This window comes from Neltuma alba, unplaced genomic scaffold, assembly GCF_004799145.2.
Source record: "Neltuma alba isolate B1F8T4 unplaced genomic scaffold, ASM479914v2 tig00011524_pilon, whole genome shotgun sequence".
Taxonomy (NCBI): Eukaryota; Viridiplantae; Streptophyta; class Magnoliopsida; order Fabales; family Fabaceae; genus Neltuma; species Neltuma alba.
The window spans coordinates 146538-159999 of NW_021636190.1; the positions used below are offsets into that span (position 1 = coordinate 146538).

The 13462-nt window shown below is 35.5% G+C and overlaps 3 protein-coding genes across 3 annotated transcripts; 2 read left to right on the top strand and 1 right to left on the bottom strand.

Annotated features, from left to right (window-relative positions):
- Window positions 1-56: 56 nt before the first annotated feature.
- Window positions 57-1367, top strand: LOC114714650 (probable F-box protein At4g22030). The gene has a single exon (XM_028899411.1). It carries the CDS (start codon window positions 57-59, stop codon window positions 1365-1367), a length of 1311 nt encoding a protein of 436 aa, XP_028755244.1.
- A 2316-nt stretch (window positions 1368-3683) lies between these two features.
- LOC114714624 (B-cell receptor-associated protein 31-like) lies at window positions 3684-6319 on the top strand. Its single transcript, XM_028899370.1, has 2 exons — window positions 3684-4175; window positions 5839-6319. Exons 1-2 carry the CDS (start codon window positions 3893-3895, stop codon window positions 6219-6221), a joined length of 666 nt encoding a protein of 221 aa, XP_028755203.1. The 5' UTR covers window positions 3684-3892; the 3' UTR covers window positions 6222-6319.
- Window positions 6320-7274: 955 nt separating this feature from the next.
- On the bottom strand, window positions 7275-8600 carry LOC114714651 (mitogen-activated protein kinase kinase kinase 18-like). Its single transcript, XM_028899412.1, has one exon. It carries the CDS (start codon window positions 8598-8600, stop codon window positions 7275-7277), a length of 1326 nt encoding a protein of 441 aa, XP_028755245.1.
- Between the last annotated feature and the right edge of the window lie 4862 nt (window positions 8601-13462).

The window sequence follows — 13462 nt, forward strand, 5'->3', positions numbered from 1 at the left end:
ATCTATATCTACAAGAATCTAAACATTACACTACACCTGCGTTGTCATAATAGCACATGGCCAAGCTTCTTGTTTCAAGCGCATCATCAGTTTCTTGTTCTTCACTCTCCTGCCAGAGAACAAGAACAATTGCTGCCACAAACACCGTGCCGAAGATCCGGGTGCGTCGGATCTCTTTTCCGAGGGTTCCTGATCATAATAAAGCTTTGAAGGCAGAGCTGAATATAAATAACTATATCCCATCTACTGCCATAGCCACAAATCAGATAAAAGATGATTCTCTTCATTACTCTGCCCTCAATAGCTGCAAGAGTGATCAAGTTTCCATGGAGGTTGCTAAGCTTCATTTGATAATGGAAATTGTAGCAGATAGAGTGGAGATGCATAAAAACGTTGGAACACAACGTGACAATTGGAATCACCTTCTCCTGACATCCATTAACATGATGACTCTCTCTGCCGCAACAATGGCTGCTTTTGCAGCCATTGGTACAGGCAATGCTCCACTTTTGGCTCTGAAGGTTTCTTCGACAGTTCTTTATGCTGCAGTCACCGGGATGCTTGTGGTGATGAACAAGATCCAGCCATCTCAGCTTGCAGAAGAACAAAGAAACGCAACTAGATTGTTCAAGCAGCTTCATAGGGAACTCAGAACAAGGCTTTCTCTTGGGGATCCTAATGACGATGATGTGAATGAAGCAATGGAGAAAGTCTTGGCATTGGATAAGGCATACCCACTTCCTTTATTAGGCTCAATGCTTGATAAATTCCCCAGAAAAGTAGAACCAGCAAGGTGGTGGCCTGAATTGAAGCATTGGGGTAAAACAAAAGGAGAAAAATTCGGTGCAAGATCAAAGGGAAATAATGGATGGGATGACAGGTTGGTAGAAGAATTAAAAGAGGTCGTGAGAGTTCTGAGAAGAAAGGACATAGCGGAATGTGTGAGATTGAGTGAAAAAGCTTTGAAATTTAACAAGCTACTGGCAATTTCCGGCCCATTACTCACTGGGATTGCAGCTTTGGGTTCTTCCTTCTTAGGTTCTGTCGATTCATCCTGGACTGTGATGGCCGGAGTCATGGGTGGAGTTTTGGCCAGTGTTGTGAACACAATAGAGCATGGTGGGCAAATTGGGATGATGTTTGAGTTCTACAGGGGAGCTTCTGGGTTATTGAAACTCATGGAAGAGACTATAGAGCAAAACATGAAGGAGCAAGAATTTGATACAAGAGAAAATGGGCAATTGTTAGAGATCAAAATGGCTTTACAGTTAAGCAGGAGTATATCTGAACTCAGGCAATTTGCTACATTAGCATCCACAGATCAGGAGAAGACCAGTGATGAAGATTTTGCCAGCAAGCTGTTCTAGGAGTATTTTCATTTGTATTGATTTACTGTGTCCATAAACTTCTAGGATTTATTTTGGCTTTGCCTCTAATATCTTTATTCTTTTATACACGATTTATACATTTTATTATTCAACTACACTGGTATCTGATGATTTATTTGTAATCAGGGATGAGAGAAATATACTGATAGAATTTTCAAAAGAAAAAGACATGACTCGGAGTATATCTAACAGTATAGCTTTGGATTTTGTTGAATAGAACTTTGATCTTTGCCCCTTCGGCTAGTATGCCTTACGAGTTGGACATGCTTTGAATTTTTTAAGTCGTTGAACGAGCTGCGGAGGGGGTGTTTGGATAGAAACCAAACCATGGTTTCAAAAGTGTTTTTACGGTTTACGAAGTAAATATATAGAGGAATTTGTCTCGTTTTACGAAAAAATATTTCTGAAACTATGACTTGGAGGTTGCCAAACACTCCCGGAATCTCCATGAGAAACCATCAAATATGGATAAATGCTAATTTTCAGAATGTATGGGCCCATAGAAGAAAGGGAGAGCTCGGCCCATTTAAACGTTTATTGGGCCTTTACACATGTTATTAAAGGTCGACAATCTGTAGCAAAGAAAAACTGAAATACCACACTGAAAAAAAGAAAAACAACGTCAGATCTACAATTAATTAATTATTAAAAAATTTGATCAAACTAAGGTCGGCATGATTAACGGATGATGTGTTCATGTGAGGAGATCAAGCTGTGCCGACAAACTTCAATAATAATCATCTTTTATGGAGTTAGCGAAAAAGCATTTCGGCTTTTCTATACAAATCAGTTTTAACTATTTTTCTAATGTAAGGAGCATCTGGTGTCTTGTGAATATATATATATATATATATATATATATATGAGATTCATTCCTTATTTCCATTTTTATCATTTTTAAATATTTAATATTTTATAAATCAAGAAATATATTTTGGGTGAATGGCTATTTCTTTAATTTAAAAAACTTGATTTTGTGATTGGCCCAAAAAAAGAAAGAAAGAAGCAACATCCATATATCGTGTGATTGAAAATGTGATAATAGATCAAAATTATAATACTACCTAGGGTCTTAATTATAAAATTTTTTTTATAATCTACAAATGAGATCTTATAATTAAGATCGCAGGTACTTACAATTTTTTTATAAATAAGGTCTTATAATTAGAACAGGAGTTAATAATTTAAAGAAAAATAAGATTGGTTTTCTTCCTCATTTAAATACATTATCCTTCAACCTTGGTAGCACTCTAAAGTACAAGCACAAAGCAACAATGAAGGCACAAAGAAATTGAATGAGACAAAGCCCTACCCTCAGGCTCAACATATCATGTAGAGTAATAAATCTTAAATTTTTAATAGAACAAGTTGTGTTTCCTTAATTTCCTCAAGAGACTTTCTTCAAGTCATTTTCAAAATTTATTTTTTCCAAGGTATGGGTACTGGATCATTTTCATTTTCTAAAAAATGAATAAAAGGCAAATATCATCTTTAACATAACATATTCTTCTTCTGAGCTAAAGTGCAGAGCAACTTGTTTGATAGCCTTACCAAATTATATCTTTCCTTTCCTTTCCTTTTGTTGCCACACGCTTCTTACAACTTGAATCCATCTTTTTGATGACAGAAACCCCATTCCGTCACATATCATTTTCTCACTAAACTTAAATTCAGTTTCATACTAAATTGGATCCATCTTTATTCACGCTTCTTTGCTATTTTTATAACCTCCAAAATTATCCCTACATTCAAAAATATACTACAATCAATTAAAAAATTATTTAAATTTTCTTTATTTCTCAAAAGCATTCAAAAGTGTCAATTATGTGATTGTGCGCGTAATTAATATGCGGGTCACCTTTTTCGTAAAAACCAAGTTGTTGTTTAAAAAAAAGAAAGAAAAGAAATAACATAAAGACGAAAAAAAATGATAATATATAACAAAAATAGGGGGAACAAAAATACAACGATATGGTTAATTTTTTTCATGCAAAAGTTTTCAATCAAAAACTTATCTAGAAGCTTACTTGACACGTAAACGAAAATCTTCTAATTCTTTCCCTGTCGAAAAAAACAAAAACAGGGAGAGGAAGGAAAGAAGATGGGGAAGAAAAGTCACGAGCAAAAGCAAGCGAGCAGCAGCACAGAAGAAATTTGGGTCCTTACTGTAATAACAAGAAAATTTGAGGACTTAACAGGAAAAGAGCTCTGCCAATTTTGAAGCAGTGACGAGAGGTGGAAACCCACTCTGTTTGCTTCCTTCAGAATTGAGAATTCTTCAGTCTTAACTCTTAAGCTCTTAACAGGGTCTCCATTCTGCCAACTCATATTTCTGCTGTCAGATTCTAACCGGCCCTCTCCTCTTGATTCGAGCTCTATGACTGTGTGACCTAAATCCTAGAATTGGATCCAGCATTCTGTCTCGTTAACTCCTAGTCAATTATCAATAAACCTCAATCAAATAGTAAAGATCTATAAGTCTCTGAACTTCACTGCTAAGAAAGATGATTAATTTACTGTTCTTAGTGATTGTCTTGGAGATGGCACTGATAATGGTACTGCTATTTAAGACCCCTTTAAGGAAGCTGGTGATCATGGGCTTGGATCGGCTGAAGCGGGGCAGAGGACCCTTAATGGTGAAGTCCGTTGCCGGAACAATTATCGTCGTTTTGCTTTCCACTGTTTACAGCATGATGGAGATTTGGAAGCGTGGGATCGAAAATGGAGCTGCAAATCCTACTGATCAGGTTCTTATGGGGCGGCACCTTCTTGAAGCTACTCTTATGGGTATTCCTCCCTTCGCTTTTTCGAGTATAATTTTGCTTTTAACCTGAATGGAAATGTTTTCACTGTTTTTTCTCCTGGCTTAAAGTTGATTAGGATTCTTTGCGGGATTAAAGTTTAAATAGGATGGCTTTGGGTGAGATCGTGGCTTGATAGGCGAATCTGATTCAAACTTGGAATTTGCTTTATCGAATGAGTGTCACTTTATGCGTTAAGATCTAACTGAATGAATTCACCTTCTTTGTCCTTCCATCATCGTGGAATCCAGAATTCGTGTCTAGATTCTATAGTTGAGTCTAGAATACGTTTCTGTTCAATGGTGATTTCTTAGTTTCTTAACTTACAGTGAGCGAACTGCGGGTTGCATCTGAAGCTACGCAAGCTTCTGAATAAAATGGTAAATGTGAGTTTACGAAAAGTGTTGTAGTTCTTGAGAAAGAGGAAGGGAGGGGGGTTGATATCCAGCAAAGGAAAAAAAACCAGCCTTCAATGGTTTTCAAATACCGTTTTAATAAAGGGCAGAGGACCTATGTATTAACTGTATGGACGCAAGTTTTTGATATATTGATGATGATTGCTTTTTCAAAGGTAGTGCAGTCACATGGATAAACAAATCCTTGTACATACTCAATTGTTCCTCTGGTGTCTTAATCTTGAGTTATCAGATATACTTCAGTTTGATGGAAGATGAGGGATTAGCTTCTGTGCAAGATTATTCTATGATGATGACCACATACATGAAGTTTACCTTGCTTCCTGTTTTCCCTGCATGTAGTGCATAGGCATTGCGTCTGGCAAGAGTTTCCCCAGCTACTGTGTCAATAAAGCCTGGTATCTCAGTTTGATCCAGACACTAGTGCTACGTGACAGTTCTTTCAGCCTGATCTTGATGGCCTTAATATTTCTATAGTCCTTTCCTCACTAACATGTAACTACCGGAATTGTTTAATGAATATTGGTTAAATAGTTTTCAACAATTACTAACTTGTCCAAATATTGTTGCAATTTTGTATCGCAGAATATGAGTAATTTTTCTTTCTTCTCAAGATTTTTTCAAGTACATAATTGTGTTTCCCCTAATACTTCCTGCTTAAGGCGCTCTTTTAAGCGCAGTGTGGAAATTATCTTGTGTGGAAATCATAGTTTCATTCCTGAATTCATTCTGTGAAGGGGAAGACTACTTAGTTTCATAACAAAGAAGTCACAGAATGACAATTTTGCTCTGGGGCTTAAATCCGCAGAGATCTCCATTTCTTAGTAAAGGGGCTTACTTTCTGCTCTTGCTTTCTTTCTTATCTTTCTTAGTCATATATTATTCTCTTCCCTGTGCTATATATGATTATATGTAAACATAGTGAGATCAGATGTGATTCCATGAAGAATCTTGGGACTTCAACAGGGAAGATCACTTCATTCACATTCTGATGCCTTAAAAATCAATCAACTCATTGTCTTAATGTGCTTTCATTGTCATGTCACCAACATAGTGCCATTAAATTACCAAGAACACCCGTTCAGACCTTAAAACACATTAATGATGGCCATATCTTAAATTCCAGTCCAATCAAGACAAGAATGTTTAGAGTTGCAGGAGTTTACCTAATACTTGGATGAAGATATTCATTCTTGTTAGCGATTGATCGTCTGGTTTTGGCCTTGTTTGCAGGTTTTGTGATTTTCCTCGTATTTATGGTTGACAGACTGCACCATTACATAAGAGAACTTCGAATGCAAAGAAAGAGCGTGGAGGCTATTAAGAATCAAGTACGAGGGCCCGAAGACGAAAAAATTGCAAGTCCAGAAGAAATGAAAGACTTGGAAGAAGAGTCAGCCAAGTTGAGAGCAGAACTTGAACGATTGGAATCTGAACTTGTATCAAAAACAGAAGATGTCAAAGTTGCAGAAGCCAATGCAGTTGCTCTGAGGAAACAATCCGAGGGGTTCCTTCTTGAGTATGATCGCTTGCTCGAAGAAAACCAGAACCTCCGCAACGAACTTGATTCATCTGATCGCCGATTCTCACACTCAGGTGGCAAGAAGAACATATAAAGGACACATTTTCGGGCGCACTCTTCTTGAGTACCATGGCACTATGCTGACAAGAGGCTATCAATCTTTCCCAACAATGTTCTTCAAGAGAAGTTTTTGTTTTGGCTTCAAATTTAGACTTCATTCTACTGAAATGGAATGAAGTTGGATAAATTTTGTGCTAACAAAATGTGATAAATCCTATTTTCATACGCAGTGTTGAGTTGTTTTTGCCTGCTGTAGATTGTTTATTTTTCTTTGTTTTTTCTTTTTCATTGGTGAAATATAGAGAACTTGTTTTGCCTCCAAGATTTGACAAAATATGTATAGAAGCCTGAAGTGTCTGCTGCTGATTTGTGAATCGTGATTATATTTTGGTACAGCATGTTGGTTTGATTTAATACCAACTATGAACGTTAAACAAATCCAAGAAAGTTATCAATAATTTGTATGCACTGCTTTTCCAGATAAAAGGAACTTAACTAGTATTGGACTTTTCACTTTCAAGTTTCGAGCATTGTTGGGTTTAATCTGAAATGGTTCTCCCAAATATGTTTTCAGTATTCATATAAACCCAAACTTGAGATTTTATATTTAAGCAATTAACCTCTATTAGTAACTCATATACTTGGCTTCGTATATATAAGGCACTTGTTATCAACCAAATCAAGACGTGTGAATTTTTTTTATGAACTACCTTCATTCCTTAACTTAAACTACAAACTATATCTCACATTAAAGACATGAGGTAGTATTACTTATTCTATAATAAACTATTGTATTTAATATTATTAATATTTTAAAATTTACTTAGTATAGTCTATTTTTCTATCTAATTCTAATAAATAATTTTGTGTATTTGTCTCAATTTCGATATCATAATTTGGACTCGAAAAAATTTCAAGCGCTGAAAAGATCCATCAAATTAAGAAATATTTTAATGTATATCACAGGAGTTTTTGACTTGAAATTTAAATTAAAAGTGATTATGCCTCTGGTCTTTGTTCGAATCTAGAGCCACCTCATCAGTTATTTTCCCCTGTTCTTTCTTACCGCAGTAATTATAGCGGATTGCTACTGTAGAAGCAACAGGCAACAGAAAATTATGCTTCCAAAAGTAGGATTAGAGAGAGGGAAAACTGAAAGCAAGTCATGCAATATATTTCTATTGGCAGCCATATTTATACATTGCGAATTTCCTAATGAAGATTCTCTGATGCAGAAATAATCATTAATATTACAACACTCGCTCAATCCAACTGTACTAATTGTTCTGGGTTCACCAATAACAATGAAATAATTGTCCTCTCTAATGTAATTTGAACTGTCTAATCCATAATTCTCTGTTTCTTCATTAGATTCTCCGCCATTGATGCTGCTGTCTCTTACTGTGATCCATTCGTCATCACATTCCCAATTGGGCATAGAAGAAGACAACCGACGAATTCTACTTCTGGGGCCAGGAGGATCCCAGGAGAAGGCGGGACCATGGGTCGGGGTCGGGTTCAGATCCGGTGTTTGGGTTTTCTGCAGCTCGTCAAACGAGTCCCAGATATCTCGATCCAACAACACACTAGTTGGGGAATTTGAACTAGGCTCATCAAATTTCTTCGACGCTGTGTTTGAATCCTGAACGAACTCGTGTTTGAGAAGTTCACCTGCTGACAACCTCTCGTTCGGATCTGTTTTCAAGCACATGGTGAGAAAATCCTTCCCTTGCTCCGACAAGAAGCTTGGAATCTCCGGTACCTCGCCGGAGAACCCTACTCGATAGAGGACACTCACCGGGTCGGAAATGTCATGCCACGGTGCTTTTCCGGTGATCATCTCCAGCACAGAACAGCCAAGAGCCCACACGTCGGCAGGGAACCCCTGCTGCTCCCCTCGCGCCACCTCTGGTGCCATGAACGCCGGGGTGCCGGCAATCACCCCACCATAATTCTGCTCCGCCGAAACTCTCCGGGCACAACCCAAGTCAGCAATTTTAGCCCCTTCATCAGTGAGCAAAACATTCTGGCCTTTCAAATCACAATGCACAATCCCATTGGAATGTAAGTAGTCCAACCCAAGCAGAATTTGACGAGCATAATGTCCAACCATAAACTCATCTAACCCACCATCACGCTCGCGAATTTCGTCGGCGATCGACCCGTAAGGCGCATACTCCATGAACAAGTTGTACATGAACGCACCATTTTCAAATGTGGTGTCACAACCTTCGTAGGCAACAACATGAGGACACTCCAATGTGGATAGAATACTCTGCTCTCTCCTAAGGCATTCCGACCGTTGGAGCTCCACAGACTTGACAGCCACAATCCGACCAGACCCATGAAACTCAGCGACCGACACGGTGGCGGTGGAACCCCGGCCGATGGTGTGCCCCCTAGTCCACTCCATTTGTGAGTTTATTGTGTTTGAGATTGAGATTAGTTTGGCAGAAGCTTGACCTTTCTCGTGTTATTATATACACAACCACACGCATATATGGAAAGGTTGAAACTTTGGTGTGATGTGATTGGATGGGTGCTGGAAAGAGAGGAGGTGATGTGGGAATGGAAGGGCTTTTTGTTGTTTGCGATGAATTTATGGGCGGCCGCCGTATTGTGGTGCGTTGGTGGGAAGGGGCCACGTGTAAGGAGAGGTTGCTTTTGTTGGGGCTTGGCCGGCGATAGGATGAGAAAAGGGGAATCATGAAGCATTGCTTAGGAAGCCAAAGCTAAGGCAAGGTCTGAGGCACATGCCGGCACGTGCTGCCTCTACCTTTTTCATCCAATGCGGTGATTTGGATAATAGCTATGATTACAATATAATAATAATAATAATATGTTTCACAGATCATTTCTTCCAGGAGGCACTCAAGCAATAGTGCATATGCAATGTATGACAGCCTTTCAGCGTCTTTTTCCACTCCCAGCTTCTCTCCAACGCTAAGAAATTGATGAGTCATTAATTAGTGAACATTTTCTAATGCACATAACAATATCATCTAATCTAATCTAACTACAAACACAGTGCGGGTGATTTAGGAGGAATTTGAATTAACTTGTTTTAAGTGATTGTGTGATCCTGTGTGGTATGAAGTAAATATGTTAGAGAGATTTTGTTTTACAAAAAGATAAAAAGGCCTTTTTTTTTAATTGGAGGCAAACAAATACCATGGAGATAAGTTTTTTTTTTTCCCTTCCCAATATAGGCAATTTAAAAGTTCTCTGCGCTGAGGAGAAGAACTACACGCCCACCTATCTCGTTCGGTTTTTGTAACATTAGGACACAGACTCGTAATTTTTTTATGAGAAGAGGTTTGGGGTGTCATTAAATTAAGAGGTTGTTAGCAAATAGTTGAAGTCAAGTTGGTACTCCTACAAATTGTTTTTTTTTTCATGAGGGTAGGTTAGCCGTGTTTATAAAATTAAAAAATTAGTGAATATAAAAATTTATTACTAATTTATTGCATTTTGAAGCTGTTCAATTGGGTGAAAAAATGTCCAAACAAGCATACTATAAATTCAAGCCATGGCAGACTAGATTTAGTTATTTTTAGGAATTCGGCCGAGTCAATGAAAAGTTTCATCGAAGTTCGCAACAAGTCAAGCCAACGAGGAAGCATTGACTTTATTGTTTTTGTCATACATATGAAGTATATTGAAAGCATTCATAAGACATGACTCATACAAGGTCTAAATATGACTCATGACAGTAATTCATGAACCTTGTTGCTTTAGTTCCCAGGATAATATTGTCATTACCTAGTATGACTTAATTAGAGAGGTTATGTTGCGCCAAATAATTTATATTAGATATAAATATTCTATCTTTTTTAAGAGAATAGGAAATCAAGATTTAAAGTCCTGTAAAATGAGAAAGATCATTCATAATTCCTTAGTAATATAAACTCCATTTGGCATCATTTTTAAAATTATTTATAAATACATTTCACATAAGTTAAAACAGAATTCTTATCATATACTTATCTTAAATTTTATAAATCATCATTGAAAAGTTACTTATAAGTTATTTTAAACAATTCTATAGTTAAGTTACTAGAATGACTTTTCCTTTAAAAGCAAAAGTTACTTCATTTATAAGAATACGGATTCCTTCAAACAACACCTACTAATTAGGAATCTAATCAGCCATCACCATCACATTTAAGAATTGATCATTAAACTTCGCAGCCATTTCCATGGACACCTCATTGCCCAAGAAGGAATCAAACAGAACCAAATCAGTAACTTCCTATTTATATGAGAATTTTCATTTTGCGGAATCAACACTATTGACCTTTTTTTCTCTTTCACATAGGAAGAAACATGATAAGTGGCTCAGGCATATTTTCTGAATTTTGTATGATACTCTTCTGGTCTTTAATATAAGACATGTTTAACTAATTTGATTAGATTAAGAAAATTAGATAAGTTAGTTAACTATAAAAAATATGACATATTTTTCTTAAAACACCATAATCATCTTCTTTAATATTCTTCCTCCCTCACTTACTTAATTATAGTTGAAAGAGTATTCATGAGTAATTTAGGAAAAATTAATAAATATAAGAAATAAGTTTTATATTTATAATCAAAATTAACTCAACGATTATGTTTTATATTAATGACAAGAGGAGTATAATGATTTATGCAAATAATAGCAATGACCACCTAATTTAGTGACATGAATTAAATTTCACTATAATTGGGAGATCATAAATTTGATTTCGCTCATACTTTTCTTTTTAATTCAAATAAAATAACAATTGATGCGAATCACTGTGTATGTTTGTGCAGATTTCAAAAAGAAGAAGAATATGTATAGTGTGTAAAGTGAGAAGAGAGATTAAAATTAGAGGGTTAGAGGAAAAAGTCAACAGCCATAGCCCAGCCAGCAAACAAGCTTGTTTCACTAAGCTGGCGTGCAAAAAGGTACGGGCAAGTTAAAGCGAGTTTGGTTTCTTGAGCGCCGTCCATCTAATCTAATTAAGTACTTATTATTTTATTGTTTAACAAATAAATAAATTATACTCCTTATATCCTAAATATAAGATCCGTTTTGTAATGTATAAGACTCTTTTTATAGTGTAAATTACACTACAAAAGGACTTTTATATTTAGGACTGGATGAATATATTTGTTTGGATAATTCATCCACTTAAAATTAGTTTATGTGATAAATTTTTAAATGAAAAATATTAATCTAGTAATGATCTGAAAGGTCCACATTGACTCTGCCACATCTCCTTGCATGCATGAGGGGAGGTTTCAAGGGAAAAGCAAAAGAAGGGGTGACGTGGTCTTCAAGCAATGGAGCAATGCTTTATTCTAACCTATCTTCACGCGCCGCCCACCATTAACCTTTCACCCTTTTCGTTAAAAACTTATTAATTTATTACTTTTTCTCTCAATATCTTTTAAAAAAAATTATCCTCCTTATGGCGGCTCACTAAAGAAAACTCGTTAATTTATTACACTATGTAAACTCATTTTCGTAATTCAATTTTAAACAAAAACATTCAGTTATTTATCTATATTGTGTAATTTAATAGAAAACATTTCAATGCATAAATTATAATATAGGATCACTCTTATTTTTATTTTTTTATGGATTAAAGTTCATGAGCTCGCGGCCGCGTCATGCGACTCCTCTAATTTTTGACATAATCTGGGCCAAGAGAAAAAGAAACGAAAAACCATTGAAATTGAGAAACTATTGGATACCGGGCCCATTGAAAAATCTAAAATGACCGCCACATTATTGGGCTCAGCCCAGTTAGAATGGATACATAATCTGGGGCCTCATTACCGTTACATACCCCGCATAAGTTTCCAGTAGAATCCAGGATATGATAGCATATCTTTTTTATATTTATTCCAATTTAAAATTAACAAACTATTCATTGACATGATAAGCGATATCACTTTTATAAAAAAAAAAAAAAAAAAAGAACACAATTTTGACTCCTGAAAAGCACACTTATTGAAAAGACTTTAGCCTTAACACTCACGGCTATAGAAATTAATCTCAAGCCTAAAATGACTTACGATACTATGAGTTATTAAAAAAAGGAAAGTACATTCCAAATTAAATGTTGGAGTTGAATTTGAAGTAGATGATAGGTGGAATTACGTAATTTAATATTTTTCTTAATTTTTGTGAAAAACGCCAAAGTGATATTTATTGTAACACAGAGTGAGTGAATTGCTTGCGTATATTCTCGTGAAATAATCATAACATAATCATATTAGAATTCAAGTATGAGTTTAAGAGTAGAAGAATTTCATGTAATGCAAGATGTATTTAAATTAAGGTACTGAAATATTATATGAACGAAAAACTCATAGGTTAAAAAAAAAATAGATACAAAGAATATTCAATATTCAACGTAACATAACACAAAGTACTGAAATCTATGATAAATAAATGAACAAATTGTGTTTGAACAAGAGATGGAATTTCAAAAAGCTCTGAGCCTTCTTCTGGTCTCAGCACATTCAGATTGCTTTAATTTGGCTCTTAAGATGGTGCCTTCGAATCGTTTCTTCAGCGCAGCAATACGCTCTGCCTTTTCTGGAGACTCCACAATTTCGATATTGCCATCTGTGTCCTCAACTATCATCGTCTTCTGTTTCTTGCTGCTATATTCTTCTCCTCCCACTGTGTCTTCTTCGTGCTCTCGCTTTTGCCCTTTTCTTGTTCCTTTCATCATCGTCTTTTTGGAATTCTCAATATTATTGGAAACCTTTTTTATGATATTTATGGTCTCTACTCACTTTTATGGTTTTCTTGTGCACATATCCTCCCAAAGTGTGGCTATATATAGAGAGAGAGATGTGCATCTTAGCAACGCGATTTGATTTTCCTTTCTTTTTCTCCAAAAAAAAAAAATCTCCTCAATTATCTTTTAATGAGTTGGTTTAAAAGATAAAGTAAGAGATAAATGAATCAGATATTCATTTTTTCGACAATGTTTTAGTATTTTATTTTTATGTTATTTTCTGACGTAATAATATTAACTATGGGTATTTGATTTATGATAAGTTTAATTTTTTTTTACTCAATATGTCATTATTTTAATTATAATTTTCAATCTATTATTTAAAATAATTTTAATTGAAAATCAATTTAAGATAAAGTGGAGTTAAATCTTCATCTTAATATTAAAATTAAGGATTAATTTTACAAGGACCACCAAAGTAATTCAAGGCGGAACATTTCCAAATTATTTGTAAAATGATCTTGAATTAAACGTTCGATTTCTCTTTTTAGTT